This window comes from Passer domesticus, chromosome 2 (genome assembly GCF_036417665.1).
Source record: "Passer domesticus isolate bPasDom1 chromosome 2, bPasDom1.hap1, whole genome shotgun sequence".
Taxonomy (NCBI): domain Eukaryota; kingdom Metazoa; phylum Chordata; class Aves; order Passeriformes; family Passeridae; genus Passer; species Passer domesticus.
The window spans coordinates 63,908,554-63,934,007 of NC_087475.1; the positions used below are offsets into that span (position 1 = coordinate 63,908,554).

The following is a 25,454-nucleotide window of genomic DNA, read 5'->3' on the forward strand; positions in this document are numbered from 1 at the left end:
TGTAGGAAAGTGGTGCTTGATAAGCACAGAATGACAGCATTCAAAACAAGCTCTTGAACTAGGTGGTGTGCCTGATTCAACAAAATAATAGTAATTTTAATTGCTTACAGAGTTTGTCTGCTGCCCTTCTGTTGTTTATTTGGGTTTTCCTTTGTTGTTGATGAAGTTTTTTAAAATGAAGCAACTTAGATGCTGTATGTAACACAAAAAGCTTGCAATGTTCTTCAAAATCCAAAGTTTGCTAGTGAAGAGGTACAAAAAAGTGAACTTTATTACATGTAGTTTAAATTTAGACAATAATTAAAAGCAAAATCCCACCCTGCTTTCCCTTCCCCCTCTGAGGGAACCAACATAATCTGAAGTCACTGAAGAGCGGAATTATTTCCATTAAGTATTATAAATATTGCTTGAACAGATTACACAAAGTACACATTACAACTTATATTAAAATATACCCAAATATAGAGATTTACTTCAAATTAGTTTTCCTAGTAACTCCTTTCTCCGAAGTCACTTGCGTAGGCTTTGAAGATAAATTAGTTTTGCACACTTGAAGCACTGGATACACTTGGTTAATTACACACAGCAAATGGCCAATTCATTCACAATCATGCAAATGCAGGAAGAGAGAACCACGCCATTTGCTTCTCTATAATCCCAGGGAGTTAATGATTTAAGTGACATCATTCAGTGGCTCTGGTCAGACCATTTTCCAAGCCCAAACAGTAAATTGGAAATACGAGCAGGCCGTGCTAGAACAGAGATTTCCTAGGCTGGAAAGGCAAGTCTGGAACACCAGCCGGAATCCTTTGCACACTGCAGCGATTCCTCTCTGCCTGAAATCTTGAGCTGTGTCCACCATCCAGGTTTGTTAAATGCAAGTGAGTATTTTGCTTGACATTTTTACAACAGTTCACTCTTGAGCACTGAAAACATTTGTTTTTGCTGTGGCCTTTCAGGTTCTGTGGTGGGAGAGCCCACCTAACACTTGCCTGGACCCACACAGTTACCTTGTAGCTGGAAAAAGAACCCCACAAACACCTTGACTTACGGCCTCATTTTTTCAGTTCTTAAAGGCTCCACACTTACTGGCTTTAGCAATAAATTCCTTTAGCAGGGGACCATCCATTTGCCAAAATGCTGTAGTTTGTGTCACTTCTGTCAAATGATTGACACAAAACTTAAAGCAGAATTCCTCTAAGTCCTAAAGAGGTGGGGAAAAAAAAAAGAGAAAATGTTATCTCTGCTTTCAATCACAGAAAATATCTTTGAGGCACAAATACCTGTTTATGTTTTATTTTTGCAGCAAATTGGAGAAACACACCCAGTGGCTCTCAGTGTTTCCCCCCAACAGTCACCATGTAAATGCAACAGAAAATAATGATTCTACCCACATATCACTATGTAAATGCAGTTACAAGGGGAAGTAACCAAAATTGGTTTCTCACTATATAGCAGCAGTCACAAAAAACAGCTGTTCTGAGCAATATATATTTAAGTCCTCACAATTGGAGAGTTTCATCTGCATTCTCTGACAACTTTGAAACCCCAATGTAAATAGGAGATCTTGGGGTAATGATGTATAACCAAGACTGTGGATAAAGAAAATTCAGCTCTTTCACAATATGAGCAAATCTATTTGTAAGGTTGCTTGACTTCCTTCCTGCTAAGGGCTTCCTTCCTGAAGGGCTTAGCTAGAGCCTTCAAGTTCCATGTCCCCATGCTCAGTGCACCTGTATCCTGACTGGATAGCTCGTACAGCAAAGATCAGGCAGAAGGTCTTTCTGTGCATTAGAAACAGACTCTGCTACAAAGCACTTCACAAGGCTCTCCAGTGTGATTCAAATGCAGTACAGGAGCACAGTGCAGCACAGCAATCCTTGCAGAAAGTGGGCTCCCGATATTTGAGTTTACTTGGAAGTGCCTCCCATGTAATAATTAGAAAAGCCTCACAACCCTCATTGCACCCAGGTGATGTCAGACAGAAAATGCCTTAAAGAGCACAAAAGAAGGCACAGTCCTTGTCAGTGTGAGGTTCCCCACTGAACACTTCCCACTCAGATTATTTCCAGCTCCTCCTCTGAGGAGGAAATCTACTCTGTGGTGCAGATCTAAGCTGCTCTAAGGAGGTCCTGCAGCCCTTACAAAAGGGCAACTGCCCACACTTCTAATTTCTTTATTAGAGATTGGTAGGACTGTCTGTATGTTAGAACACAGCCTTCCTTGGCTGCTGAGCAGACTGGGCACTGCAGGAAGACATAACAAACTGGCAGAAACTCTAAGCCCCACGAGGTAGGAAAGACTGAATAATATTAATATTTTCTCTTAAGGTCAACACTGAAACTAGAGCAACTGTGTGTGCCAGTGCCAGTTCTTGACACAACAATAATATAAAAATATATCCTGGCCTAAAACCAGGCATTCTGAAGCTGCAGATCTTGACTTGTGTGGCATCTGTGCAACAAAAAAAGACAAGCTTATTAGAACTGAACACTGACAGTTGTGGTATTTTTTAATAACAGAATTAACTAGCATTTTAAAGAAAATTACATCATACACATTACAATATTTTGCACTGCTTTATTAAAAACTTCATATTCCAAGTCAATGCAACAGAAGCATACAATAAACAGAATTATTGTAGTATTAGTAACTCTGGAAAATCTAGAGTTCTGTATAAAAAGAAAGGCTGAGTTTCATTTGCAGATGGATGAGCTCTCAGCAAACTTAATATAGACTTAGGTGAATAAAGGCACAAGGTACAGCTAAGTATTACTTCAAAAGCTACAATGAGAAGCAAGCCCTGACCTAATTTTAGCCACTTCAGTCAGTCACCAAAAGAAACTGCAGGAGTTTCACACCATGGAGGTACTTTAAATTAGTGAAGCAGCTTCTTTTAAGTGTTGTCTTCCAGGCACACACCCCCCTGAATGAAGTACATCAGCCAAGCAATTCCAAGCCCCTGCCAGCAGTGCAGCATGTAAACCCAACCTTTTGTTAAAGGCCAACCCCTCCCCTGGAGCACCTCCCATTCTCTCCTGGAAGCAGCATTGATGCCTACGGTTCTAACTCTACCTAGCTAGGGACAGGTGTGGCAGAGTAACTGGATTTCTTACAAGCAGAATCACACACTGAAGCCCCATCCTGCAAACCATCTTTGGAGGCTAAAACATGGGAATCTTCCTATTTTTGATGAACTTCTGTCAAAGACATCACTATTCACAGTAGATCAGAAGCCATGACAGACACTAACACAGCCTTTGGGTAAGGTCTATCAAACAAGCATCACACCTCAAGGCTCTGAAATAAGTTAAGGCAAGCTGCATGCCAGCTGCTGGAAATTAAGTACAAGAAAAGCAATAAGTTGATTTACTGAGTACCAAAAAACTGCTTTGTAAACAGAAGCAGCAAGTTCAAAACCAACCAATTGTAGAGTTGCCAACAGAACGCGCAGATACTACTGAACACAGACAGCCAAAGCAAGCCCAGGAACACCTCCTGATTAGTTCCTAAAGCAGCATGTTAGGGATCTAGTAGTGAAATCAGACATTCCACAGTGAGGAGGTTTCACTCCCCTCTTCACACACTGTTGCTCTGTCTCTATAAGGCCCCTGAAGTGCTTCCTGTCCTGACACTTCATTAGCATACTCTGAAAACTGGAAGTGTATTTGTACCTAACAAAACAAAAAAGCCAAAAAACCCCACCCCATCAACCAGAAAAAAAGTCCCAAATGCACTCAATCCCCAACCCACCACCATGTCATCACAGCACACATACAAATAAGTAGCTTAAGGCTTAAAAGCCTGCTTTTCATTATGTTATTTCTTTTTGTTTAAACCCTCCCCTTGCTTCAGAGTTAGTGTTTCTATCCTCAGAAATATCTGTACTAGTTCACCTTTCCAGTACTGGTTTATGGGGAAAAACTAAAAAAGCAAGAGATACAAAAACCATATTTGCCATGAGATGCAAGTGCAACATTCTCAAATTCTGAAACTGGCAAATAGTATTAAATGAAAGTAAGAGAGCTTAGATGAAAATGTAACCAGCTGCTTTTCTCCGTAGTTTAAGTCAGGAAGCAGCCACCCATTTAAGAGATTGAACTTTAGAAGTTTACCTCTGCATCATATCTGACAGCAGCAGAGAGCAATGAAAATGCATTTTCCACAGTAATTCCTCTCTTGATAATGTGCTGACACAGTTTTTTCAGTCTGTTTTCACAGTATGAAGTAGCCAAATCCAAAAGCCCTGCAATTGAAACATCATTGTATCAGTCAGTTGTAAAATTATCTCTGCTCTTTCAACATCTGTTTCTGCTCCTGCAAAGCTCTGTATCTCTATAATGTGCTTTTCCCAAGAAGGTTACTATTCAGAAAATGCAGATTAAAGGCAAAGAAGGGCTTTTTATTACCTCATTCTGCACTCCTGTTAATTTCTGTAAATATGAAAGCTGTCCTACTGACTTGCAGACCTAGTGGCAGGCACCACAACAGGAGTAAAAAACTACTACTATCAAGAAATGGGCTTGAATTACAGCTTGCTGTACTGGCTCTGCTGTCCAAGTTTCCTCCCCATTAGATCTACTGAGATTCTTTGATAGTATGCCAAACAGTAACTGACTCAATTTAGTGAAATATGCAAGTAATTTCACCCAGAGAAAGTTTCCCTCCCAAACTTGACCAAACTGCTCATATTTTACTTCTAAATACACACCATTTTTGCTGTAGTTAAGTCTCCTACAACAGCATTTTAAAGACAGCTTAATTAATCACCAGTAAAACACATTGTAGGCTCGACTAGAAGCCTGTATTTGGTCACTCATACTGCAAGCCCTGCCCCAGTTTTTCTGGATGCTGCTTTCTGACCCATCAGCAGTACCTATTGCATCTTCAGGCGGGAGGTCAACGCTGTCCGTGTACAAGTACTCCAGAAAGGCACGATACACAGGGTAGGAAAACTGGTCTACTTCTATCACCTCCTTCATATCCTCGTTCCAGTATGACTGGAACATGGTTCTGAAGTGTTCACACCTACGAGACAGAGACATCATCTGGAACACTATTATACACACAAATAAAGTTACATTACAGTGCCCCTGAAACATATTTGGGACACTCTGCAATACTCACAAATATTTTACCATGCCCCATCAGAGCCAGCAGTCCACATTTTGGTTCCTAACACTGTAGACTTCATAATACATTTAAATAAAACTCTTATTTTTGTCCATGCTACAGAAACATCTGTGTATACACTGCAATCAGACCAACTTAACAGAATTCATTATCCCAGGAAAAGCAAGCTCAGCGAAAAATTAATGTGGACCCCCATTTTACAATCACTTCATTTAAAGCTATTATGGATACATGGATACCAGCTACTACAGGTTTTGGGGTCCCTCCTTCCCTCTTTTTTTTTTTTTTTTTGCCCCTTTGATGATATCCTAAATTTGTTCTGTACAAGTAAGAGCTGTGAAACACAACCACTACCTGATTTTCAGAACAGCTTTGTGGACATGGATGTACTTTCCATCCACACGGAACTTCAGGTCTGAGGTTTCTGGGCTGTCAAACTCTTTCTTCAGAGACTCTGCTACTGTTAAAAAGTCTTCATGTTCTACAGAAACAGTTTCAAAACAAACAAACAAAACGAGATGTTAAGAGCATCTTAAGTGGAACACACACATCACTAACTAAAGCTAGCAATTCAACTAAGAGTTGGAATCAGGGAAAACAGATCTGTGCCAGGCTTAAGCAGCAAAACAGGAAGGATTAATTGATCCAACAGCATTTTCTGTTGGGAAGGGCTGCTCCACAACAGCTACAGGCAGCAGTGGTCAGCAGTTCCCATTCCATCCCATGGTACAGAGGCAGCACAGCACTAAGGGAAGTACCTGGAGAACTCTGTCTCCATGTGGGCACTACCCATGAGAATCCCATGAGATTCTGCCCCCCGACCTGCACTGCGCTGCTAATGGGAGTCTGCAACACCCCTGAACTCCCTGGGAAGGGACCTGCAGCACTCCAGCCACACTGACGCGCTGTGGGCTGGGCCTAAAAGGAAAACAGGTCACCACATGGTCACCTTCCTGTGCTGGCAGATTGGATACAGCCTGCAGGCTGATGAGGTCCTTGCCAGGGCTCATTAACATGAGCTATCACTGACACCAATTACTCAGTTTGTGAGTCAGCTTTAACAACACAGAATCCAGCAGCAGTGCTGCTGAAGGCACAACCAAGGACACAGAACCTCAGCAACTCTGGCAATGGATTAAAGCAGAGATATCACAGTTTCCTCTTTTGAGGCCTGTGGCACTGGTGTCACAGAGGTCCCACTCTGTGTGTTTCTAGAAATCATACAGGAGTTGCAGCACAAATTGTTTGAGGCTTTTGCTAAAGCAAGGCCTCTGAAATTTTAGAAAACCTAATTTAACCCGTTATTTTGATGCATCTTAGAAGTGTGTTTCAAAGCACATGACTTCTAAAAAGTGAAGCATGGAAAAGAGAAACAAATGGATTTCTACTAAATGGAATGCAATCTGTCTCCTGTGTCCCACAGGACTGTATAGTGCTCATCCATACACAATCTGCACACCACTCTTCACCATTAGGGACACTGAATTCCTTTGCATTTAAGAAGAAATATTGCTGGAACATACTACTCAGAACTGGCAAGCCATGCCTGTGCCACAGAAGACCTTGCACTCCTCTGACTTGCATGAATCACCCACAGAAACTGCATCTCCTGTGCCCTAAGTAAACCATGCTCCAATCCCTCTCCATTTGCTCATGTGATCTTTTTTTGCAGGGTCATGATCTTAGCTTAAGCTATGCAGATCAACTTTCACTCCAAATACTTTCAGTCCTGCAAATTTGTATTTCACCACAGCCAATCCTGAGTGGCTGATTCATTTTTTGGCAGGGACATTGTAACTGTAAGTAGAACAATAACCTTTACACAGAGTTAGCTCTCCCTAAGAAAACAAAACACCAAAAAACCCAAACAAACAAACAAACAAAAGAAAAAAGAAGGGTTTACTCCTATGTGATTAAAACAGGTGGGAAAGGAATACATGCATATGGAAAATGGAGATTTAAAAATGCCCACAGAATGTTTTTTTAAATTTAAATATTCAGTAAGATTGCCAGAGTAAGTGGGGAAGAATCCCCAGAGGCTAAGAGGAATTAAAGTGCAGGTAATAGAGGTCAGACAGCTGGCTATACTCAGTCTGGGAATATCTCATAAAAACGAGGGACTTGAAACCAGGGAGAGATGTCATTTAAACAGCTCTCACTATTAGCAAAAGGCAACAGACTGGACAACCATGAGACCTCCACAAGTGTGGAGGCAAGAGAGAGCAAGACCAGCACATATTGCAGAGGATTAGAGAATGGAGAAAGTGACAAATGGGATAAAAGCAGACTTGGATTTACTCAGGAGCAGACTGCTCCAAGTTAATCTTCTCTCTCTTTAACTCTACTCAGTTCTCCCCTACAGGTGAGATGCTGTTACCTGAACCTCTACAAATGTGGTGACGTGCTAAATGAGAAGTTGTCACAGAGAAGCTGGGTTAGGACAAGCCAAATGCAACAGTAAAGTCTGAGAGACTTAACTGGAGAGAAGTTACTGGGATGTTATCCATCACCCCCCAAAAGTAATTCCATACAGAGACTAACAAAATTAGGGTCTGTTGTCAATATGAAAATAGATTAGATGTTCTCCTAAGAGAACTTGAAAACTAAGGCAGCAGATGTAAGATAAAACATCCTTATTTTTTGGAACATAAAAACACCTTCATGTTTTCCAGGAAGTGCAAGCTAAGCCCTTTATATCCTATTTGGGTCAAATAAGAATTAGCAGCATGTGGATCAAAGAAAAATCATGAAAAAAGGTTTGAGATTATTTGTTGGACACAGAGACTGCATCCCACAGAGTAATCCAAGGCAGTATAAGAAGAGAGTTCCAACAGAAAAAGCAATTATGTAAGAGTCTTGTTTCACAGAGACCATTACTTACAAGTCTACCCATCTTCAAGGAAATTCAAACTAAAAATCATCTCATGAAATGAAAACTCTCTTACTCTGTTATATGAAAATTGTTACTTTCAAAACCAGAAAACATAAGGGAGAGATGCACTCCTAGAAGGGCAAATCCTAATGAGAGGAAAGCAACAGATGACACTTAAAATCCAAAATTGTTAGATACCAAAACAACAAGCCTCAGGAGTAGGCAGGAATATTCCAAGCAGGAATAGTTATAAGAGGAAAAAAATCCCCGAAGTTTTGTTAAATGACTCAGGATTCCTTCCTGGACCTGAACTGGAGGTCAAACAACCAAATGTAAGAAATACACAAAATTCAGCGTGGAATGGTAAGACAGGGCTTGCTTTGGATGTACACTGGCCAACAATCTTGTTCCCTTTACCCCGCATCCCCAGCTGCTGAAACAGACTGTTTCCTTCAGAAGGAAGAAACAACTAGCCACTGAGTTGCCAAGCTTCCCTGCTTGAACCAGGAGCCTGCCCGGGAAGCAGCATGCTGTACCAATCAGGAAGGGACGCAGGGACTGCAGGGACCGGAGCTCACCGACGGAGAGCAGGCGCCACATGACAGCGGGGGTGGCGAAGCAGGCGAACACGTCGTCGGTGCAGGCGAAGTGTGTGAGGTGGGGGAAGGTCACGGACTGCCCCCGGCACTGGCCCCACATGTACACCTGGCCGCTCTGCGTCTTGGCCGCCGACGTGTGCGCCGAGTGGCAGGCGGCGATCTCCACAACCCTGCGGGCACCAGAAGCACGGTGAGCTAGGAACGCAGGGACTTCCCACAGCCCCACCGAAACAACAGCCAGTCAAACTATGCGGCAACATTCCTGCACTTGGGGTTTTGTCCTGCAGAAATGGGATACTGCTTGAACGGGTATTAGAAAAAATCCCACAATGAAATTTTCAGACTGCTTGTAGATTTGATTTTATTGTAACCAGATATTGCTTTAACTATGTCATTCTTATCAACTGACTTTCCTCCTATTTTTTCATAACCATGGGAAAGGGGATGAAGAAAAAACAAGTTTTGTTTTTCCCCGTTAAAACCAACACACATGAGAAACTTATTCTAGAAATTTCTTCTACCTCCCTTTTGATTTTTGTAGGCTGACAGAGACCTGACCCACTGCCTGTACTTCAGATTTCTTATTCTGCTGTTAAGCTTACTTTCCTCAACACTGAAATTCAACATGAAACACAGTGCTTCATTTGAGGGGAATGAATCCTTTAAGAGCTATGGTTGTTTTTAAATAAAGTCTACATAGTCCATTCACCCACCTCACACAGTTTCAAATACTAAAGCTGCTGATGCTCACTTATCTATCCTGTTCTCCCTAGATTCTTATCTGAAACATTGCAAGAACTGAGAAGGAACACAATTCCAATTAAAACACCACAAGGACATTGCCAGAGTTTCTGTGCATGTGATAAGCAAAACAGGGAGGGCTCCCATGTTCAAAATAAAAACTATGCTTTCCTGTTTTTCCTCAGTGGTAAAAACACATCAGAGGATTTCATGCTTTTGTGCCAGAAACGCATCAACCAGGACAAACAATTATCTTTCCAAGCAACCTAAGAATACACACACAAAAATGTGTGTTCCTTTACAGAACAATGCCCATGAAGAGATAGATTTTTAGGCAAAAAAAAAGTTTTAGCACAACATTCATATTTTAAGTGCAAAAATTATTTCAAGACAAAACTCAAAGAATCTACATCACTTTCAGTATACATATCAATTTCTGGCAGAAAGAAAACTGATTGGTTGTTTTACACTACTATCAACTTATGAACCTTTATGCAACATCTCTGCAAGACACATCATAGAGTACTTATTTTAGGGACAACTTACTTTTTATCACAACTATCAAGCTAAACTACTTCCCTCGCCAAACCTTCTTTTCTTAGCAGAACAGATTCTTCTTTTTACAGACTATACTACACTTCAGCAGTACAGCAGAACACGTACTGCTGCACACCTATGGTACACATACACATACTTACAGTACATGTACAGGGTAACACAAACATGCATTGAACAACAAAATTCAGGAAGATGACCTCCATAGCTGTTCCTCTGAGCTAACACAAAATGAAATCTAAACATTCCTTACATCTGTATGTGCAGTATTTTCTAAGACAGCACCAAATGAAACCTCCTAAGTAACTGCTGCCAGCATTAAATAGAAATGACAAAAGAATTGCATAAACTAAAAGATCAGGAGCAGCAGTAATGTGCCTCATGGGAAATGACAGCTCACCCACTTTTAGCACTGTTTCCAAGGGAGCCAAGTCAAGCAAGATGAGTAAGTTCAAGTGACTTATCTCTCCCTTAGATCCCAAGCAGAAGTTCTATAATATTTTCCCCCTCCTTCATCCACTGAACAAATGCCAGTTTTATTATAACCCCATGCTTGAGTTCACACACAGTTCTAAATGCAATAGTTCCCCTTAGTGTACTCATGAAATAAATCACTAACAAAACAAAGTTGATTTATCTGCAAATGTACACATTTCTCTTTCACTGCTTTTTAAAGAATATTTCATTTTCCTTCACTAGTGTCAGTTCCTTCACAGACAAACCAGCCCCACTTCAATGGTTTTTATTGTGATAGTTCCTTTTGTCTTTCCCCACCCCCCATTTTTAAGCTCTTAAACATTCTCAGTACTGTAAAGCTTTTAATTTAATGCTAAGTGAGAGAAACAACCAAAAATAGGAATGACCTCCCAAATGGAGGAGAAAAACAAAGCAGAAGTGTTTCCTAGTTAAAAGGAGATTGCAAATTAAGAATCTATAGACCAAGACAAGGTACATTAATGTGTAGGTATACACATTAATATGAGAATGAGACTGAGGCCCACATTTGTGGGGGACCAGCAAAAGAGCCAGCCCCAAATATGAGAATGAAGAAAGGGTGATGAAAGAGAATTGACAAGGGTTAATTTCATTCTTTTATGAGTCCAGGAAACTAAAAAACTACAAATTACTGATTGGTATGGGAAATAAAAATGGGTACTAGCTGTCCTTAGCAAAAGCAACCTTGCAAATTGAGTTCTGTTTTCATGGTGGGCTATTTTAAACCTTTCAAAAATTATTCTTCTTCACATGTCACTTCTTGCAAAGGTGGTGTTTCCTTTTTTCCCACTTTTTCATTTTTTTAATGCAGGCCTCAATTCATGGCTTGGCTTATTGATTTCATAGCTCCAGTTTTAAGCAAAGGATATACAGAATATATAAAAAATAGCATAACACTTATTCATTCATTATCTTTCAGTATCAGATAAATGCCAAGTGTGTTTGTGTTCAATAACCATTACAGACTCAGTGCTTTGTAAACAGTAAGTTACCATCCTTTCCCATATTTTTAACATTAGCAACAGAAAAACAATTCACCAAGCCCTACACATGCATGCTTCCAGTGCTAGAGACTGCATAACACATGCTCAGACTTTATCAATCCAGAAACAGCTTGAGCAAGATTACCTTTCTTTTTCCATCATGATCTGCACAGGGCTGAGCTGGTTACTTTTATTGCCAGTCCCCAACTGCCCGTAAGTGTTAGCTCCCCAGGCATAGAGCAAGCCCTCATCTGTTAGTGCTAGAGTGTGTGCATAGCCACAGGCAATCTGTAAGTAAATGTATACAGCGTTACTCCTGAACCAAACACAGATGAGAAACAAAATATCGCACACATTACCTTCGGCTAGCTCACTGTAAGCATCTCAGGCACCCTGCACCACAATGTGATGCTTCTCAGTACTTGCAGCTAACACAAGGTATGTTGGCTGTAGGTACTGCAAAAGTCCCAGCTTCATTAATTTCATTGGCTGCTCCCAAGTAACTTAGTGCACACAAGACAAGTCTCCCTAGGTGCTACCTGCTTCCTTTTCACATGAGGAACACGGAACTTCATCACATCTTGCAATGCTCTGAAAGTATTTCAGAGATGAATTGTGTAGCTGTGATATTCTAGGAAAAATCCTCTATTAGGATTTTTCCCCTCCTGAGAGCTGAGAGCTTCAGGAAAGAAATGCAAACAATAACTATCTGCTGCTGTGCAATGCAACAGGTGCATCTTCCACTGGTCCATGTGGATTGTTTTCAATTAGTGACCAATCACAGCCACCTGTACCAAGGCTGTGAGCAGGCACAAGATTTTTGTTATGCATTCTATTCTTAATCTCTGTAGCCTCCTGATCTTTCTTCTCTCTCTATTCTTTTAGTATAGTTTTAATGTAGCATTTTAATATAATATATAAAATAATAAATCAGCCTTCTGAGAAAAATGGAGTCAAGCCTCGTGTCCCCACACTTGGAGCATCCACCGCAACAGAATTGTTCTGAATACTGTACAGTATGAGTACTCTGTAATGAGGACAGCTGCAGTTCAACAGCCAACAACCCTTCAACCCAACTTACCACATTCAATTCTACAGAACCCTCCCAAAAACCCAGGAAACCCCAAATTCTACTTTGATTCTCTAGCTAGGAAAAAAAAAAAAACTCAACCAAAACCCAATCACCAAACAATCAAACCCACCCCCATGTCTCATCTTTCCTCTCCCCTTGCTTCTAAAGGACTAATTAGAATACTTGAATTAGAATACTTAGAACAAATTTGAAGATCTGATTCTCCTTCATTTCTTGTCTTTGACTAGCACAATTGTAACAATAATGTAATTGTATCCACAGCAAAATTTGCTAGTAGTTACAGTAGCTAACTTTAAACCTCTCCAAGCATTTACCAAAGCCAGTATTTCACAGCTTACTTGCATGTTGTATAAGCAAAATATAATTCATTGTAGCCAAAAAAAAGAAATTCAGCATTGGAACTAGTGAAATCCAGAAGCAGGTGTAATACTCCAAAGAGAGGTTTCCAGCAGAAGCTAGCAGCAGGAATGCACTCCCTGTCCCTGTCCCACGCGGGGCGTACCTGGAGCACGCAGACGCTGTGCAGCGCCGCCACTCTGCACGGCGTCAGCTGGTTCCCGTTGTTCCCCAGGCCCAGCTGGCCATTGCCATTGTAACCCCAGCCATAAACCTGAGGGCACCAGAAAACAAAATTAAGCCACTCTTCACCAGGAGTACGGAGCACTTAAGACTTAGCATCGAGCACAAGCCAAGAAAAGTACTTATTATTAAAAAATCCTGTGCTATTTAAGAGCAATACAGAGAAGGCTGAAAGACATTAAACAAACTGCAATGACTTACTGCACCCAACTTCTCCATCTGCATTTACCTTTTAAAGAAGCTAAAAAACATGTCTTTGAAGTACTAGGAACTTTGCAATAAACTCACACTACACCCAGATTTCTCCACAGCACCAACATTTTGACTTTTACGCCATCCTTCCTCCTTATTAATTTTCCTTTTTTTTAACGAGAACAATAAATTAGTTACTCTGATGAACCGATCAGTTTAAATGGAAGTCCCGAGTTTCTCTCTAATTCTTCCCTTAGTTTTGTTACAGAGGACACACCATGACATACATAAGGACAATGAAAACCCAAATCAGCCTCAGGGACTTTGCAGCCCTTCCATTCACAAGGAGATACTACCCTCTGTTTGGTGAAAGCAAGTAAAATTGAGGTTACAGTTCATACCTAAAGGCAAGACAACACCATAAACTTATGTCAAATGGAACAGTTGCCAATGGGAGGGCAATGTTCAAAAGAATGTTTTAGGTTTGTTGCTGGTAATTAAGCAATGTGTTTAAAAAACAGGATCAGCCAAGGTATCCTTGGAGAAAAATTAAAGCATGCACAATTAAACTGTTAAAGAAATAAACTGAGACTAATTCAATGAATTAAAATAATTTAACATAATTTCTGTTAAGTAGCCTATTCCAACATGAAGACAGACATGGTTAATACAACTGTTCACATTCTTGCAGCTGCAGACTCGGTAAGAATTGTGTTCCAATACAGTCTTTAGCATAAGAAGGAATATTGAAAGACTGCATCTCCAGTTACTTGCAGTGTTTTCCTGCAGCTGGCTCACAGAAGCTGTCAGGATAACTCTGCCAATAACAGCCCTAACCTGAGCACTGCCTGTCAGCATTTCTCCATGTTCAGACAGCAGCTTGGTAGATTCAGGTGACAGAGAATGAGGGAATGCAGCAGCAGCACTTACCTCACCATTGTTTACTACAGCCATGGAGGAGGTCTGGCCACAAGCAATGCCAACTACAATTTTACCCTGCAAGCAGTTGGAGACTCTGCGAGGAGTTGGCTGGTTGGCTGTAGATCCAGATCCAACTTGACCACAGTTATTGTAGCCCCAAGCATACAGCTGTCCATAAAAACAAACAAACAAAGCCACATCATTTAAAGCTTAATAATAGTAATGATAGCAATAGGCAATCTTCCCACAGGCAGCACCAGACTGGGTAAACTAAAATGCTAAAATGCTTAAAGTTCATTTTCAATAGAAGAAAATTATAAACAGCATTAGGAGCCAATTAGCAAACAGGAATATAGCACTTTTTCCAGCTGATTGCAAAAGAATGATAGCATCTCACTAAAAGAGAAAACAAAATGAACATAGTTCTGTATTAAATACAAGTCACACTGTAAAACAAAGAGCACAGTGATTGTCTTTATAATTTCATTATATTGAAAAAGGAATGCAAGCCAGAACTTCATTTGTTTCCCAGACACACTTGAACTCCCCAGTTTAGAGTTACGTAGTTTTCTTCAAAGATCTCTACATCAGGTTTACTGCTGGACACTCATCATACATCTTTTGCATCTTTCAAGAGCTGTGAAATAGCAGGGTGTTGTCAGTTTGTGTTTCACAGTAGCATTAACAAAAAAAAAATCTACAATTTATGTCAGTTTGAAGTTTCTTGTGGCAAACTAGTACTAATACAAGCAAAAATATGAGTTCCTTTTATCTGAAAGTCAGGAAGACAGGGAAGTAGTTTGGTATTTAAAAAAGTTATAACTCTGTGGTTTTGGTGTCTCCAATTTTTATTACATGTACACATGCCCACAGCTTGGCATAAAACTGTTTCTGAGGGTTCATTCTCTGGTGCTTCATCCAGTTCAAAAGTCTGGCCTCTTGGAAACACCTTCCACAGACATGCTTGGCAGTACAAGCACACTGACAGGTACCCTCGTGAGAAGCCTACACATCCTTTGGGACCAGAAGCTACTTACTGCAACACCAAACCAAGGGTCATTAAAAGTCATTAAAAACTTACACCTCCATCAGCACCAAAAAAACCTCCAACCCACCAAAGACAAGAACAAAAGATGCCCCACCAACACAACTCACTTACAATGAATAACATGAACAAAAGAATCAGTCCTTTGCCTTTTGTTACTTCTAACTTGTTACTGCTGAATCTTTGATTCCTACTGAATATTTGAAGATGCCTTATAAAATACTTGCATTTCAATAACAGCAAATATTTAGGTAGAGAGTCTCAGAAGGTAGATCCAAATGCCAAAGGACATGCCAGAGAAGCATGAATGTCTGCATTCCTTTAATTCTATCATTAAAATACTACTTTTTTAAATTTGCACTGAACCATACCAACCAATTATGTCAGGTATTTCCACAAATACTTCCAACTTCAATGTCTCCCCGAGGCTTCAGGTTTATTAGGACACAAGGGGGCTGGAAGTCAAATCTTTCTGTAAAGCTGCTTAACACATTTTGCTGCTTTCAGTGCACTCAGTTCTGGTAAAAGCTCAGAGCACAACCAGACCAAGTTACTGCAAGGTACACCAGGGATGGATTTAAACTACATTAACGTGCCACACTGGTGAGCCAGCTGCAAATACCAACTCCATGGTCAACACAAAGAAATTTCCCTGCTTCCACTGAGATTTCAAGCATGTCACATTTATGACAAGGAACAGCATGGCCTTCACAGGCAGCCACCACGCAGCAGCTGGCACCTCTAGTGTAAGTAATGCATGAATGCCCTCTCCTTCCTGCATGCTCACCAAGTTTTGTAGTTTAACCAAGTCAAACATGACAGCACAAAATTTTTCCTAAGTGTAGGCTCTTCTTTAAGATAAAACACAGACCACTTAACCCACTCTCTCTTTCCTACCCTTAAAATACTTGGTATTCTGTTGCACTATTATTCCATACTGAACAACAACACAAACATGCTCAGATTACCAGGATGAGAAGAGCTCTAGTTTCCCTTTTCATTGTTAAAAGGTTTGAAAATTAGAGCTTTTCTTTTGTTAATGCACAGCTGAAACCAGATTTTCCACTGTGCATACATTGGTCAAATCTGCATAACTGGAAACTAATTGTATGTGTTTCCCATGACACATAGCCTGAAGGCACGTAAACAAACAGCACAAAGCAAACTTGGATATAAACCAAGTGCTCTTTCATTAGCTACACACCAAGGTATTCAGAGGTGTGCAGAGCAACATTCTTCTGCAGTACCAGTGTGGAAATCCAAGACATTTCTACGAGAAAACAACTAAATTCTAACCCAGTAAATACAAATTCAGCACACTTGCAAACTGACAGATCTACAAGCAAATAAATTACATTTTGCACCTCACAAACCATTATTTCACCTCTAAGTGGCACATCTTTGTAGTCTCACCCCTGTGAGAGGTTTTCAAGTCTGCTCTGAAGAAAAGGACCCCCTATTTTGAGGCAGCAAGAGAAAAGGTTGTATTTGTAATTACACTATAGAAACACACAGAAGTTCAAACTGCAAGGTCACCTCCACTGTTCACTTCAACAAGGAGATTAAGAGCTTTGAACAGGTTTCAACTTACATCCCCATCCAATGACAGCGCCATGGAATGATGAGAGCCACAGGCTACTTCCACCACTTTCTTTATTAACAGATTTGTGCAAACTTGAACAGGAGTAATGCCCTGATTGGTTGTGCCATTTCCAAGTTGGCTGTAACCATTATGTCCCCAAGCATACACTTCACCATCTGCAAAAATATTTGTAATGAAAACTACTAAAAATTCCAGGGAGGTTAAGAGAGAATTTTAAGAAATTAGCAAATAACAACAGGAAATTGAAAGGATACTAACAAAAAGTGAAACTATTACAAGAATCATCTGTATGCTAGAAAATTATATACTTTGTTTTATATTTATATATCACAGCATCTCCTCTAGATTGTGGAAATACGTGGAAGTGCACATGTAAGACAAAGTACATCATAAGTGACAGCATAAAGTGCTAAAACCTCAACACAGTGGAAATGGAAACTTCAGCAATTACAAAATCCATTTACTTCCACTTAAGACCAATGAGAACCTTTTAGTGTACGTTAGCCAGTTAACAAGTTAATACAATTACACTATAATCCATTCCTGTTAAATGTAATCTCTGACTTATGTTTTTATACCAAATGTTGATTTTCTACCTTCAGTACAAATAACAACATGGGGTCCACTTCCATAACTGAGACTGGAGATCTTCTTTCCGCATAAGGCTTCCAATTTCTTTGGTACTATTGTGCTCTGATTATCTCCAGTTCCCAAACAATTACTGCAATTCAGTCCAAAAACAAATACCTGAAAAACAAAAGAATACTCACTTCAAATGTTTTATATTCAGGTGTGCACTGATGTGTAATACTCAGGTCTTCATTAACTGGGGACACAGTTTCACCTTGGACCTCCAGAAGCCAGGGACATCCAGCATGGAAATTAACAACCTCAAGAGTTTGAACCATAGCACTTTGGATATTAACTGATGAGTCTGAATTATTCAGATTCGTACAGTCCTGGAAGTTAGGCTTTTTATTTTCAGGAACTGCACCATAAAAAGTGGAAAGAAAGTGGAAGACACCACCTTCTTCAAAAAGCAGTTTGTAAATAGCAAATAAAGCATTAGCATATAAAGAGTATACTGAGGGAGGCTCATCTACAGGCACTATTGATAGGACTCAGGGGGAAAAAAAGTCCTTTTCTACCCAGTCTTAAAAGAAACCTTCCCATTAATACTTCCCAGAACACCTGTCTCATTTTCTTTCAGCAGCACTATGCTAAATCATAATGAGTTTCTGAATCATTAAAATCTACAGATAATCTTTCACGGTATTTTTTACTTAGCAAGCCATAACCTCATTTTCTATCTTCAAACCTGTTTGTACTTAACTCCAAGCTACCACACCTTCTTTTAAATTCTGTCTTCAAAAGTGCATATAACCCATCCTGGCCTTTGCCATGTGAAATTTTGCTAAATAGTCCATTTATATTGTCCCCACACAAAACTTGAAAAAGAAAAACAACCAAATGTTGTACCCAGCATATTGCAGAAAACACAGATTTCACCTAATGCTTTTGAGAAGCTATCAACCTGCAAGCATTCTGAAAGCAGCTAAGTGCCCAGCTGGCTGGCAGCTCACCTCGTCGTTGTGCGTGATGTAAATGGCTTCGTTGGCCGAGGTCCCGAACACGCACGCTTTGCGAATGGAAGCGATTTCTTGGGGGGAAAGGAGGGTGAATATTGGCCACTTGCCTACGTCCACCATGATGCTGCTGTGTATCATGACGCCTCTACGAGCAAGGGGACATTGCTGCAACAAAAAAAAACAAACCAAAAATCTTATTAAAAAGGGTATTTTGCGCTTTCATTAACAGACAGTAAGGTAAATTCCTTTACGTGGAGAAAAGACACGTAGCTCTGGAAGTAAACATTCTATTCTGTATGAAATATGTAATTGTATTTCCATCTGTTTAGGTGAACAAAAAGCTAGTCACTGGAAAAACAGACTGTTTTCTTAACAGACCATTTAAGTAAACTACATTCAATACAGCTAAACATCTGCTCTTTGACAAGCAAAGTCATTAAAAATTCGTGATCTAGCAAATATCCACTGGTGGCAGAGTGGAATTCTGAGGGAATTTACAAAGGGGATTCCAGCTGCAATTCCAATTTATAAAATTTTCACTTGTGAATTTTTTTGTAATCTTACAAGTTACAAATGCCATGTGTGAAACACACAAATAAAAGTAAGGCTAGAGCTGTTGTGAACATGACCCAAATCTGCCACCTCTTGTGCAATCAAAAGCTGCGATGGTCAAAAAATATTTGTGAGAGCAGGAAAGCATGAGCTTGTGCAATTAGGCAGTGAAACACATCAGAGAACAGCAATTAAGTAAAATTGCCTTAATCTGTTACTTAGAAACAAGGTGGATCACATTAACAGCTGGAAACATGATGGTATAGAGGTGTTTGCCAATGAACACAAATGCATACAACGTTCTTCTCCTCCCTCTTCCCAGTTTCTCAGGATGACTGCAGCAGCTCAGGAGCAAAGCTGACAGCACAAACATCCAGAGCTTATTGAGGCATTCAACCCTGCACATAACATGGCTCACACCCTGAAGGGACTCTGCCACTTACAATCCATGATCCCTGCCCAGGGCTATCAGCAAGTTTTGTGAAATGTGGAGAGCATTAGGTGAAGAATTGCACAGAATGTCAGTGACATGACAAATCACCATAAAACAGTAAAAACCAAAAAGGCAGGGAATCCTTCCATGGGTAAGAATTGCAGTCTCTACCCAGATGCCATCCTCTCATCAACACTTAGCTCTTTCCTTTTCATTTGTTTGCTTCAGTGCAACCCAATCCCCCTGTTTTTTGTTCTGCTGCTTTCAAGTCAGGCTACCTCTTGATGATGCCTGAGTACCAGATATGGATAACAGTGAGAACACAAGACAGCCTCACCATTCTTCTTCTGATGCTTGGTTGTCAAAACTGTGCTGAGAACCAAGACTGGGCTTCAGAAAGCCATTTAACAACACCAGTCAACTGTTATTCAGTGCAGATGTTTCTTGGAAGAAGGGAGTTTTTAAAAAGTGGCAATAATAACAATTTCAAAAATGAAGTTTGAGAAACACAGAGGTCACTGTGGAATTATGTCCATTAAAAAAAAAATCCCTAACACAAAACCCAGGCAAGGTTGCTTCTTTAGCAGATGTCATAACTTTGATCCAATAAACCCAGCTCTGCTCTACAGGCACCTCTCTTACTAGAGCCTGACTCAACTCTCCATTTCACATTTGAAGCAGGTCTTGAAAACACCTGAAATCTCCAGATGGCAAATGCATGGTAGATTTATTTGTAGAATAGCTTTTTTTTTTTCTTTTGGAAGTCTACCTGATGCCAAGGCATAGCACATTCTACACAGCTAAACAGGTTTGGATGCATTCAAGCCTTCTTAATTTCTATAGTCCAGTTACAAGCATGGGCTAGTCAGCTGCTAAGATTTGTCACCTCACCTTGGCAAGTCTTTTAACATATGACACTATCAATCAATTAAAACAAGGCAGCAATTACTTGTCTTTTGAGCAGACCAATGAAGTGTCCCTTCTGACTTCACCCATTTAACTTGCCTCATATAATATACAACTGCCAAAGCACAAACGTGTCAACCTGGATTTTAAGAAAACTATTTCCTTTACTGAAGTAATTTTCAACATAATGTGTGAAGACAGAAGACAACATGTTATTTTGCTAGAGAACATCCTAGCCAACTGACAAGTTTTACAGCACCCAGAGATCCCATTCTACTCTAAAAGTAATAAGTGTAATATGGTGCCTTTTCTCTCCCCTCCTGATCTGTGCACTAGGTCTCTAATCCATTTGACTTCTTTCTCTTCTGCTCTGTATGACTCAGTTAATCACTGCTCTTTGACAAAACCTTTCCAAGCACTTCCAAAACTTCTGCAAGTTATGCTGCACTTCCCACACCTCAACCTGACATCTTGTCAAACTAATACTGATAGATAAAAGCTTTCAAGCACATGAGACTTCCCAAATTGGAGATACGGGCAATTAACTCCATGCACAAGTGAGGATCCTTACAATTGTTAACAGGTGTTAACACTGCTTTATCCAAAACCACGCTGTATATTTTCAGCCATTTCAACTGTTACTACAATTCTACAGTTATTTCAGGGGTTTTCCTCAAAATTGTTAAGATGTTCTTAAGGACAACTCATCTGCAACTGGCAAGTTTGTTCCTTTAATAAATCTCAATCCTAAACTCTATCCAGGATTTAGCAATCAACAAAGGTTCACAAAAATCCTTAAACCAAACAAACAACAAAAAACGCTCTCTTGTCTTTTATGTAATATGTACTCTTTCTCCTCAAAGATGCACTTTTCCCTACTCCTGAAATATTAACTACTGTCCTTAGATTCTGCTGTTTGCTGGAGTACCTATCATCACTGCCTTTCAACATTTCTGTGGCAGCAACAGCAGCTGTTTTCCTTTATCCTTTTGTCTAAGACAGAAAAATTACACACAAACCTCAAAGTTCTGGGCCTTATACACCAACTACTGTTTCTTAACTGTAATTGTGCGTAGAAAGCTGATTTAACTATTTATTCTTCATTGTCCACAGAAAAAAACGCTCCACCTAGGTAGAAGCACAACCTTTTTCTCTCTAAAAACAGATTCCTTAACAACCCCAGCCAATTTCCTAGTTGTCCAATAAAAGTTCTGGCAGTCAAAGGAAGGGGAAAAAAATCTACAGGTAAGGAAAAATGTATTTGAGAAATCTATTTTTAAGTGTAGGAGTGTAAATGGAGGAATCAGTAAAGTTACTCAGTGTTATCAGAACTGAAACCAAATAGATTCCAGCATCCTGTAAGACATACTGCACACTTTCCAAAAGAGCAGATGCTCTGTGATACCCTGTGATACTGACCCCTCACACCGACCACACTCACACTTCATCCCTGTGCAACACTTGCCTGAATCTGGAGGGGACAGGCACGTGGGGAGGTTTCTTCTGGGCAAATCCTTGCCATGAAAGGCTGATGATCCAGGAGACTCCAGACATGGCACCGCAAGCAGCAGCACAAAGAAACCACCCAGTGTCCTTCACTCACCCTTCCTGCAGAGTGTCAGTCCCACACCTAAGGTTATTTACTTTTCTTGGCAGGACCCTGCTACATCACACACTGTGCAAGGGCTGCACCTCAGCTGAGGTGTTTGTAAGAGCCAGTGTAGCACATGGAGCCCCAAGCAGTCAAGGTATTTCAATCTGCATGCCAACAGCTCTCTCAGTATATTAGCTTCAGGCTATTGCTCAGATTCTGTGTGCAACAAGGCAGCAGCAGCAGCTCAGAGGAGTATCTGTCATATAGGAACAGTCAGATCTTAAGTTAATGGCAATTAAAAACCTTAGGAGTATAAAACCCCTGAGCTTAAACTGGTTGCCCAATTGCTTTTAGAAACACTGCATGCCACCTCTCAACTGTTAATTTCTGCTGCAGGATGCAGAGATAAACAATTATACAACACAAAGCTTTACTTCTGCTGCAAAATGAACCAGCAGAGGGAGTTTACACCAATACTCCTTCTCACGGCTCTGACATCTCCAAAATGATCCAACAACCTCAGTATCCAAACAGAAACAGAATCACTCTTTGGATTTCACTTAGGCTAAAAATAAGCACGAAAAGGCGACTTGTAAATGAAAGGAAACTGAGCTGGCCACATATTGTGATGAAAAAGAAATTGACCTCGGGGTAGGCACCAACATTAGGGGAAAAACATCTACATCTGCTCGCAATTTAAAAAAAGCCACACACTTTTGGAGCCATAGGCCCCTCAAAAATTCTGTGTTAATCTGCTGCCTACACATTCATCTCCTCGGTAATTTGCTTACTAAATAAAAAGCCTGCAAGCCGATTCACAGTGGCACATGAAAGACAAACACGAATTCCTGCCTTAAAAAAAAAAGGCATCGTTTACAAAATGCTTTGTTAAAATTATTTCAGATACTGTTCTACAGAGTTTATAGTTCAGCTAAATAAATCCACGCTGGATAGAACAATAGCCTAACACAACATCCTACCGGGAAAACAGTACCAATTGTCCTTGGGACAAAAAAACTACAGTTAACTCCTCAAAGATTATCCCCTTATTTGCAAAGGCTGCTGGAACACAATCGCACATTTGTTTGTTGCACTCACTCCTTAGGCTCCAATGCTGCAGCTTATTCCAGCTAGGCAGACCTAGTCCTGCACAGAAAAACTGCAGGCTCAGGCCTTCATTTCTCCTAATTGTCTTTGGGAATTATGAACAGCAGTGAGAACACAAAAGCTCGGATATCTGGCTTTAGAACAACACAGAGTGACTGGCACAATTAATCCCTTTTTAATTTGAAGTATTCCTTAACCAAGGAAGAATCAAACCCTTCACGCCACACCGATCTTCCCCCCAGTCTACATTTGCTTTTTTTGATTACATATTTTGGCACTGAGAAGGAATACAGAAACCATATACTATCATTATATTAACAACACTATTGATGTTAAGTAGACGTATGAACCAAAGGATGGTACTGAGGCATTCTCCCTGCCAATGAAGAGACTTGCACTCCCTGAAAACACGTGCCTTAACTTACTTTCCTTGCACCTTACAGGAAGTAAAATTTCTATGGCAAAACTCACGTGCTCCAAACCTCTACACAATTTATTTTCAGGTGTCCTTAATGAGCCACACAGGGGAGGAAAGAACTGCTGATCCGAAGGCTGAGAACCAGACCTCCTGTTTGTTTTGAGCATCCAGCTGAGAGAGAGATAAGCAAGCAAAAAGCACGATGAGCATGCACGCGAACGCTGCTGAACACGACTGGTTCAGCCACAGGAAACCACCCTTATGGGGATGACAGTCATCCACCCACCGTAACAAACCCCCCATTACAAAACTGTAATCACAACCACACTTTGCCTTATTTTCTTTTTTTTTCCCCTACACTGAGCCACTAGTGCAACTTATCAAATCCCTTCACTGAGGACATCTTCTAAAGCAATGCCGGTCTTTCAATCTGACGCATAGAGAGATAAGCGTTCAAGGGGAAACATTCACATTAAGGCACTAAAGAATGAATGCATCTTCCAAACAGCTTCTAAAGTTTTTCCTAAAATACTCTATGCTCCAAACACGTTTCCATTTATGATGCTTTGTACCCTTTTCTCTTAATCCCACCCCTTGTCGGAACGATTAAAGCCCTTTTACCTTCCGTCAGTAGAGCACAGCACAAACGGGTCACTTGAACTTTATAAATCAGAACCCTGCGAGTTCCTTATAAAACAGGTAAATATTCCTTCAGCGTTAATTTACAAGAGTTTTCTAAACTGGAACTCTGCAAGTTCCTTTAAAAACAAAACAAAACAAAAAAACCCTTCAGTTTAGAAGAAGCGCGTTAAAAACCCGAACAAACGCCGTACACGTTCACAGAAACCCGGGCGAGGAATAACAAAAAGCGCTGAGTTTTTCCAGCACCGGTTTGTTTTGGTTTTTTTTTTTTCTTTTTTTTCCCCCGACAAGCCGGGTACCTCACTCAGACTCCAGGAAGCCGGCGACAAAAGGGAAGGATAAACCGCACCACCACGAACCAGGAAAACGAAAAATTAAAAAAAAAAAAAAAACCAAAAAAATCAGTAAGAACACACAGTGTTAAGGACATGCAGCAGGAGCCTTCCAGAGGGCTGTGGGGGAAAGTGGCTGCCGGCGAGACAGAGCGCGGGTGAGGGTCCCACCCCAGCCCTGCTGCAGCGGCAAGGACCCTTCTCCCTCCCTCCCGCCGCCCTCCCGCCTCTCCTCGCTCTCCCGCCCGGCACGGCACCGCTACCCCCGCAGCCCCGCGCAGCCCGGTGCCCTCAGCGCCCCGCCGGCACAGCACAGCACAGCACGGCACAGCACGGCACGGCTCGGCTCGGCTCACCCGGTGCCCGCGGCAGCTCCCGCCGCGCTCCCGCCGCGCACCCCGCGCGCCGCCTCCGCCGCCGCTCGCGCTGCCCCTCACGGCCGTCGGGGCCGCGCGCGCCGCCGGCGCCCGCGCACGTGACCCGGGCGGGCGGGGGGCGGGAGAGGCAGAGCTGCGCCGCATCACGTGACTCGCCGGAGGGACGCGGGCGCGCGGAGCCGAGGATGGGAGGGGGAGCCCCCCTCCCTCTTGACCGTTCGCGCGCGCTCCGTCACGTGGGCGGCGCCTCGCTCCCTATTGGGCGCCGCGGGTGCGCCGGGCGCGTGACCCGCGCCCTTCTCCGCTATTCCCCGCAGCCCGGCGGGGCGGGGTGGGGCGCGGGTGGGATGGGCGGCTGGAAATGACCCCGGCCTCATCCCGAGTCCAACCTCCGGCCGAACACCACCTTGTCAACCGGGCCGGGGCGCCCACTGCCACGTGCAGCCTTTCCTTACGCACCCCAGGGACGGTGGCTCCTCCACATCCCAGGGCAGCCCATTGCAATGCCCAGTCGCTTTCTGAGAAGAAATTCCCTGGCACAGCTTGCGGCTTTGTCCTGCTGTCCTGCCGCTAAATTACCTGGGAGGCGAGGCCGACCCCCACCCTCCTGTCAGGGCGCCGCGGGGAGCGATGGGGTTCTCCCCGCGCCGCCTTCTCTCCGGGCTCAGCGATCCCCTCAGCCCTGAGCGATCC

General features: G+C 41.7%; 1 protein-coding gene across 3 annotated transcripts; it reads right to left on the reverse strand.

Annotated features, from left to right (window-relative positions):
• Positions 1-129: 129 nt before the first annotated feature.
• On the reverse strand, positions 130-24,889 carry RCBTB1 (RCC1 and BTB domain containing protein 1). Of its 3 annotated transcripts, none has more exons than XM_064408813.1 (12): positions 24,741-24,889; positions 18,395-18,565; positions 17,408-17,558; positions 16,800-16,966; positions 14,173-14,331; positions 12,974-13,081; positions 11,524-11,666; positions 8,584-8,774; positions 5,488-5,614; positions 4,877-5,028; positions 4,116-4,246; positions 130-1,204 (listed from the first exon to the last, which is right to left on the reverse strand). In XM_064408813.1, exons 2-12 carry the CDS (start codon positions 18,536-18,538, stop codon positions 1,064-1,066), a joined length of 1,614 nt encoding a protein of 537 aa, XP_064264883.1. In that variant the 5' UTR covers positions 18,539-18,565; positions 24,741-24,889; the 3' UTR covers positions 130-1,063. The 3 variants fall into 3 exon arrangements, with proteins under 3 accessions (XP_064264883.1, XP_064264886.1, XP_064264884.1); XM_064408816.1 differs by lacking the exon at positions 24,741-24,889 and adding an exon at positions 24,352-24,516; XM_064408814.1 differs by lacking the exon at positions 24,741-24,889 and adding an exon at positions 24,032-24,168.
• Between the last annotated feature and the right edge of the window lie 565 nt (positions 24,890-25,454).